We start from the raw sequence: 23,971 nt of genomic DNA, 5'->3' as shown, positions 1-23,971 counted from the left end.
TGAAGTCATTCACCCCTTGATGCCTGATGTCCCAAATTTGCAACATACCCTGTCAGGTCTTGATGCAGCTGAGATGACCTTTGTATCTAATTATTAGCTATTGATTCATATTCGACACAAACCAAAGATCGTATCAGATCCACTTTGTCACTATATATTGGTCAGGGTGTGAACTTCTTATGTCTATGTATATAATATAACTTAGTTATAACTATTGTGTGTACTATACTCAAATTAACAATCTCCACTCAAATTAACATCTGTAAGAATGCAGAAACACATATAAAAACAATCCATTTTGTTTATTGATTCAGGCAGTAAGGGGTTAAAAGGAGGCAATTCAGCAAATGTTAATATGGGCACAGCCTCAGGGACTGGCTTTATTTATCTCACAGTTTAGAGATAAAATGAACAACAAAAAATGCATTTTGTTAATTAATCAAAGGCCCCCTGGTGTTGATGTGAAATGCAAAAGTTACCAGAAACCATATGTTATGATATACTAAAGCTCAAAATCCTGTGTCTAAAATCGGGCACAGTAAAAATAAATAAATAATTAGAAAGAATAGAATTGCTGACTTGGTATTGGCTGCTCAGGAGTGAGGGGATATACTGTGAAGTAACTCCCAACACATACACACATAAACACACACTCGCACACTGAAACAAAAAGGATAAAAGGGTGTCATTGTTGAGGAAAACAAGAGGTTTAAAATAACACACACAGACACACAATTATGTGTCAGTGAAGTGCAGGTGAGTAAGGTCTTTCCCCGCCAACAGCCCACACACTTGGATGGCGCTCAAGCCACCTGGCCTACAATACAAAAGGATGAAACAAAGACCATTTATTTAGCCCATTGTAGTACTTCATTGAAGAATGGGGTACAACAACTGCAGGGAAAAATAGCTACACTCAGAATCACACCAGTATGAATAAAATAACATAACAGTAGGGGTTTATGGAAAGACAAAAAACTACACAAGGAACAACACAAATCTGGACTATGAAAGGTAAATGAAAATGGTTTTTGAAAATAAATTAATTGTAGTTAGACCCATTGCTTTTAGGTGTTTTCATGAAAAACCAGGCAGGAAGAGCAGCATTAACAAAGACAGGGTTGTGGTACAGACAGGAAACCAGTAACCTTGCAGAGCAGATGGATCTGCCTGATTCAGTTTCTGAAATCCTGCTGATCCATCTTGCCAGGCTCCATTGACCAATGAATTCACTTGGCTTAATTCTAATCTTCTCAATCAGGGAAGAGAGGCGGAAGCAGCAAAAGTGACGAGCAGACATGACATCAGCAATCTTTCGTACTTGTCAGTGTTCCTTTGATTCTTCAGTTAACTTTACAAAAAAAGCAGTCGTCTAACGCCATTATCACAGCCATTTCTCGTCTTCCTATAGTTGCTAGTCTATATTTTCTCAGCAGCGGCGCACATAAGCTACATCATGCCGGGGCTTGATGTGGATTAGTCTGTGGTGAGTCGTCCAATCACCAGCTGCTGATTTTTTTGAAGGTACCACCTCTGAAAACAAATCCAAAGAGCTGCTACACAGATGGAATAGTGAAATATTTCCGTGGCGGATAGATGAAACTGTCCGCCTAGCGTGACAGGTTAGGAAACCAGTGGCAACCCTGGTGAAATTAATCACAGCATAAAAGAAGGAGCATTTTGCAAGGAAAGGGGTAAGAGCAGGATGAGCTAAGTCAGCTTACTTGGTCTGCCCATTTAGCCAATTTGCTAATTGGATGCATATGTAATCAGCTGATCTGTCAGCAGATACAGCTGATGTACTGTTGGCTGAGTTTAACTTTATGACCTTCCTGAACTCAGATAAACAAAACATACAGAATAAGGAGAGTGACACATTCTGGACTATGTGGTAATTAAGATAGTTTCACGTGGCTCAAAAATTTTAACATCCCTGTAAGTTGCAACTTGCTATTCACTGTCGTAAATAATAGGCCTCCAAGGACTTTTTAGAGTGACGGTTGTCCAAAAGGTTTGGAACAACTTATCTGAACCATAAGTTTGGGAAAATAGATTGTATCACTTTGTAACTTTACTGGATTTCAGATTGGATAAAGAGTGTTTTTAGAGTTGTTAAAATCCAGATGAATCCCTGATACAGATGAAAAAACTACCAAAAAAAGGAATAATGAATAGAAAAATTATATATCTCCCTCAAAAATGAATAATGATACGTTCTTGACTTTCATCCTGAGTGTGTTTGTGGCCTCAGATTTTCCTAAGATAACTTAGAGGCATAATTGCTGCAATTTGATTCATCATAGCAGGTGTTGGTTTCGTGTTTGAAAAAGAAACGCTGCCTCTGCTTTCACTTCACAGGCAGCTCTGTATAACTACAAGGCCATGTGATTGCCCACTGCTTTTTGTATAGCCACCATTTGAGCAGCTATAGATGAGATGACAATAATGTGTTGCAGCAGGAGATGCTTTGGACAAATTGACTCTGCAATTGATCTATACTGCTGGGTGCATCAGCTGCATGAGCATCATATTATAGAGGCAATCCGTCTGGCTCACCTACTACTGGAAGTATAATTAACCTGAATTAGACTGCCTCTGTATTGATTCTCCATTTCCTCTTGGATAGCGCTATCTGAGAGGAGGTCAACATATCTTTAATCTTTGATCTTTGACCATGTGGGTGTGGTGTCATCCTGACTTTGCCCAGTCCTTGAGGTATCCTTGAGAGCCATCTCAAATGACTTTTTGTGATACAGTAAGGCTAAGACTTGTTTATGGTCCATTGTGCTGATTGATCTTTTTTTCAGAAACCCTTTTAATTGGCGAATCATTGAGGTAGAACAAAAAGGAAGTCAAAGCTTTTGACCTTAAATGGTCCTCGGCTAAGAAAAGTCACCAGCTGCTGTTTGTGTGTTTGGATGAAAGGCAAAGTGATTCAAGTTTCTGCTGATGCTCACAGTTTGCACACCTGTGCTGAAGTCGTGACTCTGATAACTGATGCAGGGTGTGTATTAATATGTATGTGTTACTGGTACCAGAACATGCTCACAGAAGGTAAGGGAGTTGGGTATAAATCTCACAGACTTCAAAGTTTTTTGTCTTCCCTCAGTCCCCATCAATCACTCATGAAACTCTCTCTTTTCATGGGGTGGACTTCTCTCTGCCTCTAACACAAAGTAATGGAGGTCACCTCAGCAAGCCACTCCACTCTCATTTCCTCCCCGCTAACAGCTTCTCCCAAGCGGCCTGGCAGAATACAAAATGGCTCTCCAAAAATGTCATTCCCTAGCTTTAATACTGACCACTCTACACCAAAGGAAGGGTTGACATTTCCCCACAACAGAGGCACGCCTTGTTTTCACCCTGTGCCTTTGACTCACTCCCAAAGCCATAACAAGACATTGAACTCTAGATTAATGAATGTCAGACACTCTGAAAGCCTTCTATGGACACATCTGGATTGTTCTTGCTATCATCCTGTCAGAAAGAACGGTGTCATGTACAGAGATTTACCCACTACCTACACCAGCAGCTTTTTGATGCTCAGCATTTCAGACATAAGGGGAAAAACATGCTCACAACAACAATAGTAACATGCTAATCTCTTTCAGATGTATGTTGCATCTTATTTTTCTATATTCACAACAGTTAAAGTGTTTAACTAGAAAAGTACTCAGAGAGTGCAGACCTCCTTCAAGCATATTGTGATTGTCACCAACACTTTAGTCCTACTTTAATGTTATACTCCCTTTCAGCAGACTGTCTGCTACAATTGGGTGTTAGTTGCAGGTTTGTAGATAATTTGTTACCTGACAGCGTTGAAAATGATGATGACTCAGTACATATTTCATATTCCAGATCTTAGTATCCAGAGTATTGGCAGGATCTGGATCGTACTTTTACATCTGTCAGAAATGATGGTGACTTTGTCTTGTATTGTTTTGCAAAGCAATCAGACCATTTATGGTGGAGTTATATACACATATGGTGAAAACAGCCCTATCTCACAATAATAAAGAATCCTTTAAAAAAAATCCTGGATCCACAGTGATCCAGATCACCTCTAATATTCAATCACTTCTTCTTTATCCCATTTTGGGCATTTCCTGAAAATTTCATCAAGATCTGTTTGTTACTTTTTGAGTTATGTTGTTCACAGACAAACTCTCCCAAAAACATCACCTCCTAGGTGTAGGTAATTAAACAAAGACCTTCTGCTTTTATCTTTGCATCTGGGGATCATTAATGGAACAGTAACACTGAAGGAAAGTTCACTGGACACAAAGGATGTGATACAGGAATAAAAAAAAAAGAAGACAAAGAAAGGCTTAAAATGGGAAAAGAAAGAAAAGGATTGGTACCACATGCCAGCAGGAAATTGTGAATGCCAGAAAAAGAGAGGTGAAAGCAGGGAGATTAAAAGAAGGAGGAGATGAGCACTTGGAGAAAGCGAAGACACAAATAGAAGCACAGCAAAAATATTGAGCTGTGGCAGTGTTTCTAAAGCCAGTGAAAGACAAGACCCCTGGGAGAGGTCCAGGCAGCAATAAAGCATCTTTTAACTTGTTTAGCTAGATCAGGATCATAGGCATGCAGGGAGTATTTTTATAAATCATTTTTCCTTCCATCCCTAGATATACACTGATGTCACCCAATCTATCACTGAGTAACTATGGTATAGCTGCAAACACTTTACAAATACCAATATATACTATATACACAGGTACATAGGTTGGGCCTTTTGTAGAAACATGTTTGGTGTTAAATATGTAAATAATTTCACAAAGGAGCCTGCATAAATTATTTATTAGAGAGACTTTCAGCAGCTTTGTTTTTGATATTGGCAAACCCAGAGGACAGCAATACCTCTTGTGTCTTATGGTACCTCGTGACCTGAAGTATCAGAAACTAAAGCCCTGTTTCCACCAAGTGGTTCAGTTCGGTTCACCTAGGCACGCATTTTATGCTGTTTCCACTGAGTAATCCTGGGTCAGATCCCCAAATAACCGAGACGAGCCGTCCCACTTTTTAGAACCCTCCCGTCGGGGAGCCAGACTAAACCGATCCGTTGCAACCGAAACATTGCAGACCGTTGATTGGTCGAAAGAATCGTCACTTAGCATGCGACAGTACAGTCGCACAGTCTTCTCTGAAACAAAGCTTGATGGCACTTTCTATCAAAGAGCTACATGACAATTACAAAGAAGATGAATTGCTGGATGTCTTCCATCGTTGCTCTTTGTTTACTGTGTTGCATTTTTCTTCTTTGTTGGATTTACTAGCGGGATATACTTTGTTGTGCTGCTATGGCGTCACGCTACAATGTCACTAATGCGGCTATCAGCATCCAGCTTACACAGCGCCTACCATTGGGGGGCTCGGTTGGCTATGGAAACACAAACGGGACCAAGCTTCACCGATCCAACCCGTATCAAACTGTACTAGTCTGAACTGGACTGCTTGGTGGTAATGGGGCTTAAATGCTTCCTGTGACCCATCATTTTATGTGTTTCACTGATGCCTGAAGCCCTGTAACAGTTATGCAAACCAGGCCAGTGACTGAGTGATGGAAAAGCAGTGACCGAAATAGTGATACACCACCAGAACAGTAGAGGGGAGTAAGAAAGAGACAAAGGCCATAAGACAAAAAGTGAGACCAGTGAAGGCAACAGACAAGCAGAACATTCTCATGCGTAATACTACAGTTAGCATGTTAGCATGGAGAGGATTTGGCTCAATGTGTTTATTATGCTGAGCAAATGTAGAAACTTGATCAAAGCCTGAAGGAGAAAAGCACTAGCAAGAGAGACGAATCAAAAATGTTCAAAATGTTAAAATTGCTTGACTTATCACAAGGACGTGGATTTTTAAAAGCAGGGGTACAAATGTGTTGGTGTTTTAGTTTAAAGAATATTATCCTGCAACTATCAGCTGGATATATGAAATAATAAAATATTTTAAAATAATTTAAAACATTCCTTTTCTGTTTGAAGTGAACATTTGCTAAAAGTTAAATATGAATAATGCTTAAAATGCTTAAATAAAAGGAAAAAGAGAGGTGGCCCATTGTAAAAAAAAATATATTTCTTTTGTGCAAAAATATAAATAATGCCTCAAAATCTTAGTTCTAGTTTAACTAAGATTTTGAGGCATTAAAATTAACTAAGTTTGGCAGAACCTTTATTTGCAACATCTTTGCAGACAGTACAGAATGCATCCCACCGGTCACAACCACAACAAAAAGAGGGGTACATTTTCTGCACATCGTCCGCAATAGTGCATTAACGCTTCGCCAGTTTCTTTTCTGAGAGTGCAGCACAGGCAGTCAGAGCATGTTTTCTGTTTGATCTCAGAGCAGTAGTGCCCTGGGTGTTCCACACCATGACGCATGCAGCATGTATGCTCCACATCTTGACAGGTAGTTACATCGGGATAATGCCAGTGGCCCAGTGCAGTGCTTTATAATAGATATTAATTTTCTGGTGAACAAGCTGAGCAAAACCTGGACATTTTAGGGAATTTTATAAAATCCCCCCAAATATAATTTCTCAACCAGAAGGACGACATGTCCTGGGAAAAGAGGGCATTTGGTCACCCTTCTAGCGTGCACCCATATCCTCTCTGTATGAGGCTGATTAGGCTAATGACACACTCAGTGGATGGAAAGCTACATTATTCTTGATCTGAATCATATATGCCCTATGTGATTGTAAGCAGGACATTAGCCAAATCCTCTTTATGCTAGTACTACGAGCAAATTGCCATCTTCATCTATTTCCATTGTGGTGAAAGAAAAACAGCTTTATTTTTGAAAAAGCTCTCTGTGTACAGAGGGATACTGATCAGAGAAGTGAACAAGAACAATAAATTGGCCTTCAAACAAAAGAAAATGAACCTCCCTGAAGCTGAGCCCAGTCAGAGTCAGGTGATAACTCTCTGCGGGTTCGTTTTACAACTGTGTCCCTTCCTGTTTCACAGCCATTTGACCCATTGTTAGAATGAAAATTGAAATTAGCACCACTTTGACCGAGGGTAAACCCTGCCCACAGGGTAAATAAAAGCTTTCATAATTTAAAATTATACCACAAGATGTCACTTTCTGTGTCCTTTTTTGATTCACATACTTTTTATTGCAAAAAATTCCAGAAACCATGGAGATTTATCATTAAATTGAACATTAACAATTATAACACTGTGCAATATATCCTGCAGCACAGCCTCATTCATTTGTTTGATTGATTTTCATAGAAATATCCAAACCTCTGCAGGAAACCTCTTCATCCTGTTGCCTTTTCTGCCTCCATAAATCATACAATGTTTACTTTCTGACAGGCCGTGTGCAGTCAAGGCGTTCTGTCCGGTCCCAAACCAATAAAGCCAGAAGCGCTGGGAAATGTTCACATAATGAGAAGCACTTTTGGTTTGTTTCATTTCTTCACATTAGGTGGAAGCAGCCACGGACTCCGAGTCTGAAAGCAAAGGCTCTCGAGAGTACCACTCTGTTGGGATCCAGGTGGAGGATGACAAGAAAGGGTGAGATAATGATTGCAGGTTTACAAGCTTATTAAAAATTCTGGATCTTTGACTTGTGCTCTCATTATTATGAAAAATATTCCCTATGCCTCTGCTTTAGTTTGCCGTTGTGGTCTGTGAGTATATGTGTGTATTCTTCTGTGTCTCTCCACATCAGACAGGGCAGGTTTAAGCGCTCCAACAGTGTTACTGCAGCCGTGCAGGCGGACTTGGAGTTGGAGGGCTTCCCCATCATGGAAGACAAGGGTCTGCAGTTTGGTGGGGGCTTTCAGCGTCACTCAGAGCCCAGCACGCCCACTCAATATGGAGCTGTTCGGACAGTCCGAACCCAAGGCCTCTTCAGCTACCGAGAGGATTATCGTACCCCTGCTGAGCCCCCAAGTCCAAGGGAGACCACCAGTGAGTCCACATGGCAGCTGGAGCCCCCATCCCCACGAGACAGCGTGGCCTCACCTGGTGACTCGGGTAGGGCGTCTCCCTCTCTACGGAGGGATGGGAGCTGGTTCATGCAGCTGCTGCACACAGAGACCAAGAGGATTGAGGGCTGGTGCAAAGAAATGGAGGCAGAGGCTGAGGAGAACGACCTGTCAGAGGAAAGTGAGTGTTGGTCTGAAAGTCAATTTGTGCCGACAGACTTAAAGATGGATTTTTCCATTGTGCTGTTCTGTACATGTTGGACCTGATGTACTGTGTGTGTTTCAGTCCTAGGAAAAATCCGAAGTGCAGTAGGAAGTGCTCAGCTGCTTATGTCTCAGAAATTCCAGCAATTTTACTGGCTGTGTCAGCAAAACCTGGTAAGAAACCTATTAAAAAGCTGGAGTGTGTGTTAATGTGCTTTTATGTGTGAGTGTATTTTGAAAGTGGTCTGAATCAATATGTAATCCTAACTAAACATGGATCTATATAACCATTAATTTGGCACTGCCTTTACAGCTAGGTTGCTGCCTTGGAGCTCAAAGGCAATGTTAGCCTCGCAGTGTTACGGCTGAAATACACCAGATGTGTTTTCAGTCCGTCTCCGTTCCATCACAGCTAGGATCAGATACGTTTCCACTCATGTCAATGTTTTAACTTAGGCTGGATCCGTTCTGTTGTAGTCCATCTGGTTGGTTGGTCTGTCATGTCGCAGTTTATGGAGGCTATACACAGCCATCCAATTTTTACTGGACGCGGACCTGTGACGCATAAATTCACTGTAGGGAAGATCAAGCGGGACAGAAAGTCGTGACCGGAAACTACCTAAAAACACCCAGTGACTTTCAAGAAAAAACAGACCGTGTCAAAATAAGTTTAGCTTGACTTCAATGATAAACAGACATAATGTGCAAAGCCAGACCAGGAGTCAACAGGTTTGAGGTTTTACAGCCCAACATGAATAAAGAGAGACTTATCAATGGAGTGGGAAGTGCAGGAACTTCTCGGTCTGTGCCTCCAGCTGTGTGTCAGTCATGCATGCATGTCAGACTTAACACGCAGCCGGTGTGAGTAAACACGCAATGGAACGGAGTCGGACTGCAGATGTATTTGGTATATTTGAGGCATTAGCATTTTGCTCATAGGTAAGCACACATTGAGGCTCCTACTTTGGTATTTAATCTTCTTTTCTTTTCTTTGACAGAGTATATATATATATATATATATATATATATATATATATATATATATATATATATATATATATATATATATATATATATATATAATTTTTTTTTTTATTTTGCTTTTGTTTTGTTTTTTTAATTGAGAAAATATGTCTATTTTAGCAGTGCAAAGTTGTCGATTACCTGACAATGACTGACTGTTAATGTGACAGTATTTGGAACACCTACACAGAACATTACATAATGTTTAAACGCGGGGTCATTTGTGTTTAAGTGTTAATAAAGATGCTATTAATTCCCCAAATTAGCATATCATTTTTATTAATCACATATGTTTGTTCTTTTTGGCACACTGTAGTCAAGCCTCTTTAATTTTCCTGCTGTCATCATGAAGAAAAATAACTCGCCTATTTCCCCTTTAATGTCTCAGCTGCCAAGTCAATGGCAGTATGACTTTTATGTCAAACAGAGTAAAAACCAATAATTACTCAAGCATTTTAAGTATGGGCTTCCACAAGTTAAGCAGAGACGTGAATTCAATCAGATGGACAAGTGGACGACCACCACACAAATTCAGTAGAACCCTATTTTGGGATGTGCATGTCCCATCAGACCTGTGGAGGAAACTGAATAAAGGAGAGGATTAGCCTACAGCACTTGTGTAACAACTGGTAACTACAGGGAAGTCAGCATTAAGGATGAGTAATGGAAGGGTTGTCCTCAGGTTGACTGACCATAACCTGTATGGACACAGTCTCTCTGTGATGTCACCCATCTGTTTGTGAACAGAGTAATGAAGCCTTTGGTTGGTGGGGGTCATATAGGAATTGCTGACTCAAGAGGTGGGCTAACAGCTACAGGGTGCCAGACCAATCAGTCACATGAGCTGTCAAACTTGTGATCCTAGTATCTTCTGAACCGCTGGTTTACAAATAGAATCCACCCGCTAACAGTATGTGCTGAGAGAGAAATTCCAGATTCAGATTCAAGCCATGTTTTGAACCTGGCTGTAAATATATGTATTTTTTTTATGTTAAAGTCTGTTTTTTTTTTTGGCTTGGTGTCTATGAGGTTTCCAGTATTTCTGCAGCCAGCCCCAAGTGGTCACTCAGTGAACTGCAGTTTTTAGCACTTCCACATCTGGGCGCATATTTTTAAAACAGAGCTTGCCCTTTGGTTGTGAGCTGTCATACATTTCACCATCATCGTGGTCTACAGTTTTACACATGAGGGACCTGTCTACTGTAGTGGAACTCCTGAGAAGTGGAAATTCTTTCATTAACCAGGGATAGTGAATAATCAAATTTATCCCTGAATAACTGCACATTCTATCAACACTGATTGAGCACAGATCTTCTTAGCTTAAATAAATCGACAAAAAAATAACCATGTTTTACACGAAATAAGTACATTGAAGTGTTTTATTTATTTATTTATTTATTTATTTATTTATTTATTTATTTATTTTACCTCTAAACAGGCCAGCTGACAGTCTTGCCAGAGCCTGGGATTGCATAATATTATATGTCTCCTTAGAAACCATACTTTTACAATTTATAATGAAATTGTTACGAAAGATTAGAACATAAATTGTTTAAAATCAGAAAGCAATGGTCTAAATGTAGGTATTAATAATTATGTACAATGATGAATGAATGATGGCGAATACAGCAGAGAAAAGCAACAAAGATGGGTTTCCACTTTTATTTCCCCCTTTCCTTGTATTTTCATGTATTCGTCTTTCCTCAGCCCACAAAAGTCAGATTTTCTTATTTTTATGGCAACACTGACAAACCAAGCAGTCAAGTCACATTAAGGTCAAACTGGGTTTTGTAACCCATTTGTCAGCCCCAGATCAAAATTGAAATAATGAGAGCTGGTTCGACTTTTAAATCAAAAAACATCACATCTGAATTTCAAGTGGGAGTAGAAAAATGAGGATGACATAGTCGAAAGGGAACGAGGCATTAAAGTTGAAAATACACAGCCTGTGCTGTGAAATTAACTTTTATCACTGTTAACAGATTCACACTCCTTGGTGTGTCCTCACAACCTTTCTCCTCCAACCTTCAACACATTTGCTTTAACTGACATGATCAAACTGAAACAAATCTCCCTGAATATCATTGATCCTGGAGAGTTACTACATTAAGAATCAATAGCACATTTTTACGTGAGCAGAACATTTTGAAAGAACAATAAACAAGCATAGGCGGCTGTATTTGATGCAGCTTTGTCCCTAAAGGAGACAAGCTGAGCCAAGGCATTGTTTCTGTAGACCCAAATATCCAGACACCAACCACTTTTATTGCTCATCCAGAGCAGGAACACACAGGGTCAGGGCTTTCTGTCTCATATTCTTGCACTGTTCACAACTCCTGTTATTGATCCAAGCCAAGTACCCAATATTTCAAATGAAGCTGTCGCAGAGTTATGAGAGATAGTGTTGCTGGTTTTTGCAACATGCAGCAGAAACTGCTCGTTCAGGGGGAGTGAGAGCTGCAGGGGGATAAGACACAGTGAACACTACTCCTCTGAAAAATACATCATTATCTAAGTTTTCTGAATAACTTTTGCAATACCAAAAGCTGTGCAATTTGTCAACATACCTTCTGCATAGAGAAAATTACCCACCCTTATACATCGGCTTCATTTGTCCAATAAATTCTCTCAAATTAGAAGATTAAAGCATGTCTAATTGTGTTTTCTCAGTCTGCTTCCCTCTTCTTCATGGGCCGACTTTCTTGAGTTAAATAAGCTCGAAAATGAGAGACAAACACTTCTCTGGAAGTATTTTAGGATTAAAAACACACACTGCCACAGCCAGAGCTTAGAACTCACTGACTCCTCATTAATCTGCCAGCTTGGGAGATTTGAAGCCTCAAGACTTCTGAGACAGTTTGAAGAACATCATCAGTTCACAGGTCAGGAAAAGCAGATGAAGTGCTGTGGTGCCTCTTTAATTAAAGATAAGGTAAAAGGGATCTGTTCCCAGCTTACCTCACATGATGGCCACCATGATATCTGAAATATGGAGTAATTTTGATTAATCCTCAGCTGTACAAAGGAGAATTATACTAATCTCATCACACTTTACAAATATCAAAGCAAAAGTTTGACTCTCGAGAGAAATATTATGCTAATTTTTAAGCTTTAGTCAAGCCGCTTGAGGTTTCCGAACATAAGATAAGGTCACTGTGAACGTAATTCACAGAATCACTGACACTATCTTATACACTTGTGTACATTTTGGTAAATGTCATCCGATAGGAGGATTTCTAACGTGAGAATTCTGTAATATGTCACCCTGTAGCACAGGAAAAGCAGACACTGCTATCATACTGTAAATCTTTGGGCCCAGCTGACAGCTGCAGCCTCCTAATCTAAATGTCATGAGGTTTAAAGCATGGGAATGTTTCCTGTTGAGCCGTCTGAATACAGATATGTTATCGCAGTAAGGCATAAGTTGCAATTCTGCTCGACACAGAGTGGGGGAAACTAAAGACAACATGAAACAGAGGTTAGCATTAGCTTTGGTCATAAATATGTGTGAATGGTGACCTTGATGACAGCCCAGCTATAGCATTCATGCTAACTCAAACCATACATACAGTTTAGATATCTAATCACATTTACTCATGTCACTATAACTGAGAAGCTTCTTTGTGTGCTTCAACTTTTTGAGTAGTTTTCGAAATCATTACTTCAACTTAAAGAGGGGGTATTGTGCTTTTCATTAACGCTTTGTACTGTCCCTTTGGTACCCCCGTAGTAGCTTTGCATGGTTCACAGCTCAAGAAACCCCCTATTTTTCTCACACTGGTATTTTAGGAGATCCTTTTTTCAGCCTCTGTCTGAAATGCTTCCTTATAGCTGCCGTCACTTTAAGGCCCTTCACTCCTGACTCCATAAAGCCCCCTGTCTCTGATTTGCCAGCTGCCCTGAGGCCTGTCAAGGGGAATTGTAGCGAGGAGATCCTTATGCACTAACTTTTTGCTTAAGCAAGTCTGGGGAAGATCTCAATCTATTCTTAGAAGAAGACATTTTTAGCAGTTTACTGATTTCTACAACATATGAATGTTGAGTGGATGGAGAAATCTGCTCACATTAAGTTTGGACATCTAGCATTGTTACTTTAAACCCATTTGAAGATATAATTAAGCATAAAACCCTCTCCTTCAGTATTTTATATTTTACATAACATTTTCTTTTTCTGTTTCAGTAAAATGCAAAAAAAAAAGGAAAAACTAAAAACTTTTCTAAACTTTTAACAGCCAGCAAACTGGATGATGTCTACACTGCAAACTAAAATCCCACCAAGTAGATGCCTCTTATTTCGAATCAGAATATCTCATTACACTCTATATAATCCACCTTGTCCTAAAAAAATTCTTTATAAATCTTGTTTAAATTTATTCTAAGCCATTTTTTTGTAGTAAGTTCCTTAAAATGAATATTATACCTTTTTCCAAGAAACTATCAATTGCATTTTTCTTGCATCATGAGCAGCTGTTTTTACCCAATGCAATCCATTAAGTACAAATTTTTAATTTGACTTGGACATAACAAGTCTCCATGCACAGCCTGCTCAGAGTTGAGTGTTCAGGGACCATCTACAAAACTGACAAAGGACGCTGCAAAATTTTCATAAACTTTGCCCAAGATGGGTGCAGAGTGGAAATCACTTCACAAATTAATGCCGTTGGTAATAAAACATTTTTTGTCAGTTAAAATATATTTGCATATAGTTTGGAGAATATATTTTCAGCTCTCGGTACTTTAAAGAGGGGGTATTTTGCTTTCCTTATTTTTAAACATGGATTTAAAGTAACAATGCTCCATGTCAATACTGAGCGTACAGATTTTCACACCACCATGTTCATATGTTGTTGTTCTGAAACTGCAAATTGCTTAAAATTGTCACACAATACCTACTTTACGCTAATTTAAAACTTAAAGTAACTCAAACTTTCAATCCGTTAGATTAACAGACTCAAAGGTGATGTTTCTAAAAAAAAAAATGTTGTTGTAAAATATATTGTGAAATATATTTAGAATGATTTTGCTATTGTCTGAAATTTTTTTTTTTTTTTTTAACCATTAAAAACATGTATCATGGGCTGTATACGCTGATTAAAGGTATACACAGTCATAAAAATATATAGCCCACACCACATGCTGTTCTCTTCTTCCTCCTCCTCCAGTAGAAAACTTTGTGTTTTTTGGCCAATTTTTAAAAAAGCACACGTTTCCCTGTTGAAACATAGGTGTAGGGTGGTAGCTTGCTCCTATATAAATTTATAGGCTCATTTAAAGGCCCATTCCATATCAACCAAACCAAGATGAATCATTTACGTAATATACAAATAACTTAAACATACCTGGCATGATACACTCCTTTTTTGCCAAACCTGTAAAATACTGTTGAATTTCTCACCCTTAGGTTTCTTGCCATCAATGTCATTTTACATGAGGAGAATAGTTTAAGACCCTTCCCTCCCCTGACATAAAACTAAACTTCTTCATATACATTTTTTGTTCCACCAGCATTGTCTTATTCAGCGTTAAATATGAGGAGAACAAATATTCTTCACAAATAGCTCATAGGGCCTAGAAACACATGTGGCTTCATAATGAACAGACCTCTCTGTGCTCTGTTTTTAAGCCACAGTTGGAAAATCCCATTTAATGCCATGCTTAAATGTCCATAGGCCAGACAAAGAGCAAAGCCATGACCTTGGTATTATCAGCACTACTTTGAATAAAAGGTTGTGAATAAATTGTGGAGTGAGGTGAATAAGAAGCTCATTGTGTTAGAAGACATTGTTGGGTATTTGCCTGGTATTAAACCATAAATCAGTCAATTAACTGCAGGAATCTGCTGAAAAACTGTTGGGTTTAGTCAGAAACCAACTCAAATTGAGGTTTCAGATGAAGAAGTATTAATGATACACACATATATTGTTCAGGATCATCATTATTTGAATTACTTCCCAGCACCACTCAAAAACAGAAAGCAAACATTGCAGAGTTTTGATGTGAAATGTCTGGAGATTAATGGCTGGTAATGTTTGCTTTAGAGCGAAACATGAATCACAGTGCCTTGTTTTCTGCATAATTTTCAAATCTGAGGGGAAAAAGCTTTGGAAATTGGGAATGAGGGAGCCAGCTGAGAACCAATACTGGCACCACAATGTCTTTGTATTTTAGTGGCTGTTGTATTTAGAGAACAAGTCAAAGCATGACAGCTTTAATGAGAAACAGGGAAACAATTTGTTTATCTAGAAATATTAATTTTGAAATGACCTCTGAATTCTTCAATCACCTCTTTTATTGGCACAACATCTCGTGATTAATTGCAACCAACAGCAGATGCAGAGCAGTCGCAGACAATGAAGTGCTCATCAATCAGGTGTTTGCTTATTTCAAGGTTGGGTGATGAGAAAAATTGGATTTATAAAGTGGAGGGTATTGTTTGTATTGTGTCTTAGCGTCTTTGTGGAAATGAGATAAGACTGTTCCCCATCACAAGTTAATATCCCTGTTTTAGACTCACGTCCTCTCGACTGGTCTCTGTGCCTATCTTAGGTTTGATAAGGACATCTAGTGGATTAAAGTGGAAGTACAAAAACAATGTATCTGAGTTTAAGCATGTGAATGCATATTTAATAGATTCCGGGCTGACACTCATGCTCTTTAGCTAACTTTAACTTTCTTTACCTGTGTCTGTTGTAGGACCCCAGTGCCATGCCGCGGCCCACTTCTCAGGACCTTGCTGGGTTCTGGGACTTGCTGCAGCTCTCCATCGAAGACGTCACTATGAAGTTTGACCAGCTGCAGCAGATCAAAAACAACAACTGGAGGAACATTGACAGCCCAGAGAAGAAGGTAATGGATTCCTTCTGATTTCTCAGACAGGCTCAGGATATTACATCACTGTCAGTTACTACAGTCAGTTTCATGTATTTTGCACAATGATTCTCATAAAGTTTCTTTGTTTGACTTTATTTCATTCCATTAAGAAAAAGAAAACATTCAATTCCAAAAATGGAAATCATAAATCTGAATGTAAAGGAGCAGAAAAAAGAAAGGTTCTAATTATGTCTACCCCTCCTCTCACAAAATATTAATTACAAAACACATAATAAAACATTTAAAAAGCGCTACAGGCCAATGTGCCTTATTACACTTCATTTTTTCTTATTCCCCAAAAAAATCAACAAAAAACAAAGATCCTTTGAAGATCCCTTTGTTAGCTTCCCTTATTTCCACAAAACAAAACAAAAAAGGATTTAGCTCAACACTCTTCCCTATTTTCTTTAGCATACTGGTTTTGATAATGTTTTTAAAGATATACTTGAATTTTGTTTCTTTAATGTCTTTGTCCAGGTTTTTCCATAAGGTTATCCCTTTTATAACGTAAAGTTCCTTTAACTTGGTTTTGAATCTCTCTTTTTAAAAAAAATAAATTTCACATCCTTTTAAATTATTACAATTTTCTCTTTTTTCAAAACAGTTCTGGATGATAGTTGCTAGCAGTTTTTTTATGAGCTTTGTATAGGACTTGCAGTATACTAAAATCTATTGAGTTTGGGCCCAAAACAGACCCCTGGGGCACTCCACATGTAAATTTATATATTTGGCTTTTAACTCACTGATGTGCCACTCCTCTGACGCCATATTTACTAAGTTTATTAAGAATAGGATGATCAGTGGTGTCAAATGCTTTTTTGAGGTCTACAAAAATGCTTACTAAAAAGTGCTTCTTGTCTATTTCACTGGATATTTCTGAAAGTGCCAATAATGTAAAGTGATTTATCATTTACTTCTCTGTTATTCTCTTATTCACATACAGCAACAACCTCCTGTACCAAAGAAGACAGTTCGACAGAAGAGTGTGATACAAAGGGAGAAATCCCTGGACCTCCCAGACAGGCACCGGCAGGAGGCCAGGCGGCGGCTAATGGCAGCCAAGCGGGCAGCCTCCTTCCGGCAGAACTCAGCCTCGGAGCGAGCAGACAGCATCGAGATCTATATTCCCGAGGCTCAGACTAGACTTTGAGAAGACAGGGTTGGGGGCCAGCACGCCTCCCTGCACCCACATTCAAACAACTTTAAAAACTAGCCTTTTTTCTAGACTGCTACTCTCTCTACTCTTCCTTTACATATCTGTTGTCTGATCTCGATAGCCATCCTCAGAGCCCATCGCCAAAAACCATTGGTCTGTAGGATGTGCCAAGCCTCTTCTCCCATTACATGAATAAGTGTTAGCAGAAATGTGTGTCTGACATGGGTAGGCTGGGTTTCTCCTTGGTTTACTGTTGAGCGTGATACCCAGCCTACGAGCACGCTCATCCGATGCCCTGGATGGCTACGTCTGTAGTTTTTCAGCATTTGCAAAGTGCCATTTAAAAAGTGCAGCTTTGAAAACCTACCAGCAACCAGGCCTTTGAGCTAAAAAGGAGTAAATGAGAGTAAATTATATTTATTTCAAGTTGTTCAAATATGGTCAAAGTTAGTAACCCTTCAGTATTTTTGAATGATTTAAAGCAGAATTATGGCTTTGTGTTGATTTATTTTGTCTCTTGTGAGGTAAATGTTAATTACAGGTTTAAATATCTCACAATTGTTGTAAGTTAAAACTTTAAAAAGTGCCAATGCTTGAAATACCTCAACTATGTGCATGTGGCACTGATCACCCATTAAAGGTTATTCAGGCAGCCCTTATAAGCTCTGGACAGGTCAGTGTTGAAAAATGCAGCTTTCTATCCAATCTGGTTGTAGTTAAACTTTTTTCTTGGTCTGGATTGGTGGAAGAATGACATCTGTCAGCTCATTAACATGCACATTTCATATAAATCTCATGTCCCTGTTGCCAACTTTCAAATATTGACATTTACTTGAAGCTAAAAACATGCAAGTCTTGTGCCAACATTTACATTATGTCAATGCAGTAGAAAACTATGAAAGTTTATATAACTCCTTAGATCAAAATGTGTAGACTAATGCACTTATGCACTTATTACAATTCTCTCTATTTTTAAGGGAAATGTACATAACCAAGTTCACAATAGTACTGTTGTATTTTTGAATTGTGAGCAGGAAGACTATTCATTGCCTAGTTATTATTCCCTCATGTCCACTGCTTGCCTGCCCTCTCTATTGCTTTTCACCAGTCGAAGTTTGTTGCATATATACAGTAGCTTGATCACACAAAACCACACTACTGTGTTTTACTCTAACATATTGCTCTCAGGCCCTTTCAAGTAGCTCAGCCCCTCAGCCACAGTTAATGAGGAGTGATTGAAAAAACTGCCAAAACATGAACAAACTCTCTCTATTACAGTTGCTTTTACCCAGGAAATGATTTAAAACTTTGTACTTCTTGAAAGATTCTGTGTTATTTCGAGTCTCCTAAAACAGTTATGTAACACCATTCGTTCCCTCTAGGAAAGCTGCAAAATACTGAAACAAAAGTGGGGCAAAGTTATTCCACAGAGATGCAAGATGGAAGTCCAAAATAACATGGATTTTGCTCATCTCCTGTTGAAAGGAAGTACACGAGGAACAGGATATGAACTCTCTGTGGCTGTGCTTTCATGATACAGTTAGCAAGATATTTATATTTGCCTTTGATATCCATCACAGTGCTGAGATGTAGCAATAGCACCAGCGTGTTGTATCTTAAAACATAACCTACTTCCTATATGACTTCCCAGAGTTCTTAACTCAAAGCAGTAAATTCCACATCCAGAAATTACATACGGGGCACTCTGCCAGTTATATCTGTTACCGAGCTTAATTGTTCTCAATGTGAGGTCATGGAAAAGTTTGAGGAATACTTATGCTGCCCGAAAGTGGAACTTAAAGACATGTAAAGTATCAAGCTTTGTTAGAAAGGCTTGTCAGTCAAGCTGTAGCTGAATGAGAACGAAATAGAAGCCATGTTATCTGTTCCCATTAGCCTACGGCTAACTTGAGCAGACAACGTAGCCAGTTTATGGTAACATCAGGGAAAGATGAGACACTGGAAGAAGAATTTTAATGTTGCATCTGTATTACCAGAATAAGTCTGTTATAATACAGCTTTAACACATTGCAGTATGAACAACACTGTTGGTAAATATTACAAATTTTCAAAGAAACATGACCAAACCTTATTTCTTAAAACTTTCAGACAAGTCAACCTAAAATGTTGTAATCACCATGAAATGGGGGTCTGGTCTCTCACACAGTCAACAAAACCCACTTGGAGGCTCCAATGGCTAGCTAACCCCAACAACTGACAACATTAGCTAGCTAATAACAAGTTCAAAGAGTACAGAGCATTTTTGGTTTATCTCACCGTAAAATTACTTAAATTGCGTTTGGTTAATGACTTTTAAAAATACATTTTTTAAATGTGCCAATATTGTTAGCTACGACACAAGTCATTTAACTCAATGCCAAGAAGCCAAAACATTTTTTTTTGTTTTATTGAGCCCTTTTAGTAACTCATGAATCCAGCCAAACACTTAGTAATGACGTGACATTCAATTTACAAATGGATGTATGATTCACTGGTGCAGCCATATCATGCTGGGCCTTTACTATATCAAAGTAGAACACCTATAATCATGTGGCCTTTGTAGCTTAAGTAGTTATGGATTTTACTCTCGGTAAATCAAGTTAATCTACTGTTAACTCATCTCGAGTTAAGTATTAGCTGCTCTATATCGTCAAACTTCGGTATCAGTGACTTGAACATCACTTATTGTTTTGCCAGTGTTATAATCAAACCATAGACTTAAAGACTGAATTCTATAGATAGAAACTTTGGATAACCAACCAACCGACCGACATAAAGGTGCTGCTTTTTATTAAAAGATACAGTACTAGAAAAACAATCAATGCAACACAATCAGCTGTTAATAAATCACTTTAATATCTATTTTTATGACAAAGAGCCCAGAGGTTGAGCAGTTGTACAAGTATTCATTATGGGTAGGACCAGAGAGATTTATCATAAAGCAGTATTGACATTTCTTTTTAAGTATTTTGATTGTGTGTGTGTGTGTGTTTTCTTGATGGTGTGTGCATGTTGGGTGTTGTTTCAAGCACAGTGCTGACATATTCATAAAACAAAGTGTGAATATGGAGTCAGAGTGGCTTGATTTTTTTTTTTTTTTTAACCAAACTGTGGCCTCTCACACACACACACACACACACAGACACACGAAAAACTCCTTGTACCTGTTATCCACAGTCAGAAACGCATATTAGACACAGTATCATAGAACATGATTTATTTTATTATACAGGTTTTATTTAAATGGAATTCAATCATATTTTGAATCATTTGCATCTTTGGTTTGTTTTTGCTCCTAACACTTCAAGTATGAGTGTTCAAACCAACCTTTTACTGAACTAAGAAACACAACAGGATGTTTAGTTGTTGGAAATTCTTGTAGCAAAACTCAGACAACAAATTTAGGGAGCTTAGAAGTGTGTTTAGTTCAGCCAATCTCCACAGTCGTCGTATTTAATCACTGTACAATGTGTAAATGACACATTTGGTATGGCCTGTGCTGTGCGTAAGATTATACGTATTTTAAAAGCACACTCGTCTATAAAAGTAAAGATTTTTTTATTCCAGAGGCAGGGACATGACAGCAGGTTTCTGGAAGGTGTCAGGGTGCCTGATGCCAGGCATTTGGCAGAGCGGAGACATTCCCCTGCTGTTGCCACGGTGGCAGGCAGACGGCAGAGAGACAGACTCGGCCTGACATATGCTGGCTTAGAGGAGACGAGAGCACCACACTGAGCCCCAAACTGCTCTTGTTGTCTGCAGTTGTGTAGCTGGAAGGTTGTACTGTGAGGAGAGCTAGGCTCTGTGCTGTTCTCTTTGATTTTTTTTTTTTTTTTTTTTTGCTTGCCTTTGACTGAGCAAAGTAGCTTATGTAAGATTTGGGGTCCTTGTGAGATCAAGCAGAGGCCCCTCAAAGATTGTATCGATAAATGTAGGGCTGTAAAGTGTTCTATGTTGTAGAAGCATCAGCGTTGGATGTTCATCTGTAATTCTGGGCTAATTTGGTTTTGCTGAAGGCTGTTACTGAAAAAAAGAGGAGTTTCTCCCTTATGCAAAATGTTTAGGGCTGAGAAAAAATTAAATTATCCTCATACTTAAGTTTAAAGCACATATCTGTCTCTTCAAAGAGACATTCATTTAGTGTCTTTTTTAGTTGAAGGTGAAGAGTAAACATTTCAAATGTTAAGTGAAAATCAGATTCAGGGGTGAACAATGGCTGGGAAGGATTTGTGCAATAGAGACATCTAAGTAGATTTGCTGCAGTTCAGTTCAAGGTTGGAAGTGGGAAGTGCAGAAATCATATATTTACTTTGAAAGCCTTTCCTTTTAAGATAAAACAGATGTTACCTTGGTATTGAGACTCTCTCAGAGCTTTCTCTAACCTGAGTAGAAAATCTCTCTGCTATAGTGGCTGGGTTAATTTTATTGCTATGTGAAAATGGTTTCTATCATTGGAAAGTGTTTCATTTATCTGTTTTTGTCCAAATAGGTATGAGTGCACTGTAGCATAAACGGCTGCAGAAGCCTCTGTCTCCTTTATTTTTTGTTTATGGCTGAATCTCTTTTCACTGAATTTCACTGTAATGGTGTGTATGTGATACTGTGAGCATTACAGGGTTCCTCACTTGAAAAAATAACAACTATTATGATTATTCAGTTATATTACTATGGCATTTACAGTGAGTCACCCATCAAAACATTGTGCAAACCCTAAATTGCAGAAAATTGCACCATTTTTACATTTAATATCATGAGGGCAGCAGTTCAGTACAAGTGCCATCTTTTTCAAATTATCCAGCATACTGTAAAATCAAGACTCCACATCACCACAAAACCCATATCAAGTTCAGATAAGCAAAACATTCTTGCTTTTGCCAACACTTTCCCATTTCTGATCACATTCTCGCCATTTTAGTCTTGACATCTGTGGCCTCACCTCTGGTACTACTGTCTATCTGCTTTACTCTAGAACCCATGATGTGAAATATTTCAAAGGGACTTTTTCCAACCCATGCCGTGGAAAGATAAACTGGTACAACACTTCCTTGAATTTGGAATGTGAAACCACTCTATAATTATTAGATAAAATGAAAAGGTAGTTGTTTAGCTAAAACTATTTTCATCTCTTGTATATCATATCTATAGTGAGGATAAATATAATGCCAAATATTCATTATTTGTAAAGAAATATATAGATATATAAATAAATATATAATATATGCCTCATTGAAACATTACTATTTTATGCATTGTTTGTTTTGTTGTCATTTTTACTTTATTATGGTTGTTTTATAAGCTGATATGATGGCATGCGAAATACTGATTCTGAATGTAGGCTTATTTATTTATTTATTTGTTTTGGGTTTTTTTTTCTTTAAAAGCTTATGGCAATGTCCCACTGATGTGTTCTTTATCTAAGTAAAACACATGCATTTTTCAGTGTGATAACTCACTGTTAATTTCTGTATCATCTTTTCGTTTTGATATTATTTGAGTAGTTAGCAAAAACATATGCATTACCCCTCCATTCTTTACTAGCTGAGCTATTGAACGATTTTGTCTCTGGGTGGTTTATTCAGTGCTGAGTTCATCAAGTGTAAATAATTCTGCAATTAAATTTTTGGAGAAAAAGTTTGAAAAGTTTGTCCATGTGGTGTTTTTTATCTAAACTTTTCCACAATGTAAGACATTCTGACGCACACACACAAAAAAAAAAAGTTTACTGTTATTCATTACTTTTTCTAAAACAGCAGTATTCCTGGTGGTAGTATTACAGCTTATACAAGAGGAAACAGAAGAGATTGTTACCAGCTACTGACATTTCATGCATTTTATATTTCAATGCTGGCTGCTTACCAAAATAGCAATAATATTAAGACTAAAGTATTCTAAAATCAACTGTCGAAGAAAATGATACATGTTTCTTTACCTGCTTGTGGTTATGCCAAACCATGAATAGAAAGTTTGCATTTTGCTTCTTGTAAAAAATGTCCATCTACACCTCAGTGTTATATATATATATATATATATATATATATATATATATATATATATATATATATATATATATATATATATATATATATATATATATATATATATATAAACATTCAACCCTTTTAAACCTTTCAGCTCCCCCAATTGGTGGACTTTGAGGTCATTCCACAACATAAGGCATTAAAAGTACTTGTGTTATTAATCTGAGCCAGTGAGATAAATGACTGACACCTCTAAACAAATTTCACATGTTCCTTTTATCATCTTACCAAAATGATTCAAACAGACCTTGTAGATGCAGAGATATGCTCTATTCAATTTGGGTTTGTCATTTTTCTAGAAAGACCCCAAAAAGAGGCCTGGGCTTAATGGGCTAACATTTTCTATTTCTACTTGCATTGTATTTTCCCTGAAGCACCAAAGGATTGGATCTGTAACCTTCACCTGCAATACCTCAAAACAGAAGAACAATAACATCAAACAAACACTTGTAAAATATCCAGATTAGTCCCCATATTCAATAAACACCAGGCTCAATAGATTTACTGGGATGCAGATGCACGAAGAGGTTTCTTGGTTGAGTTTGCCGTCTCTCATTCAGAAAATTGGGATCCTGATGTCCACACAAGCGTCCTTGGGCAAGACACTTCTTCACCAGCCAAACTCCCCCTGGTGCCATGCCATTTGTGTGTAAACAGGTTAATTAAAACTGATGGAGCGTCGCAAAGCAGCCTCTGCCATCAGTATATAAATGTTTTGTGAATGGGTGAAT

The 23,971-nt window shown here is 38.2% G+C and overlaps 1 protein-coding gene across 1 annotated transcript in view; it reads left to right on the top strand.

The window, feature by feature from the left end:
• dlgap2a (discs, large (Drosophila) homolog-associated protein 2a) overlaps nt 1-22,797 on the top strand; it is a 251,386-nt gene extending 228,589 nt beyond the window's left edge. Inside the window, exons 11-15 of the mRNA XM_074691350.1 lie at nt 7,445-7,533; nt 7,691-8,130; nt 8,236-8,327; nt 15,870-16,022; nt 16,990-22,797. Of these exons, the coding sequence (XP_074547451.1) occupies nt 7,445-7,533; nt 7,691-8,130; nt 8,236-8,327; nt 15,870-16,022; nt 16,990-17,196 (981 nt within the window). The 3' untranslated portion in view covers nt 17,197-22,797. The remainder of the gene's footprint in view (nt 1-7,444; nt 7,534-7,690; nt 8,131-8,235; nt 8,328-15,869; nt 16,023-16,989) is intronic.
• The last annotated feature ends 1,174 nt before the right edge of the window (nt 22,798-23,971 follow it).

The sequence above is a fragment of the Halichoeres trimaculatus genome, unplaced genomic scaffold, assembly GCF_033239565.1.
Source record: "Halichoeres trimaculatus isolate MK-OKI-2021-1 unplaced genomic scaffold, fHalTri1.1 fHalTri1_scaffold_17, whole genome shotgun sequence".
NCBI classification, from domain to species: domain Eukaryota; kingdom Metazoa; phylum Chordata; class Actinopteri; order Labriformes; family Labridae; genus Halichoeres; species Halichoeres trimaculatus.
This window is presented reverse-complemented; position numbering and strand designations above follow the sequence as displayed.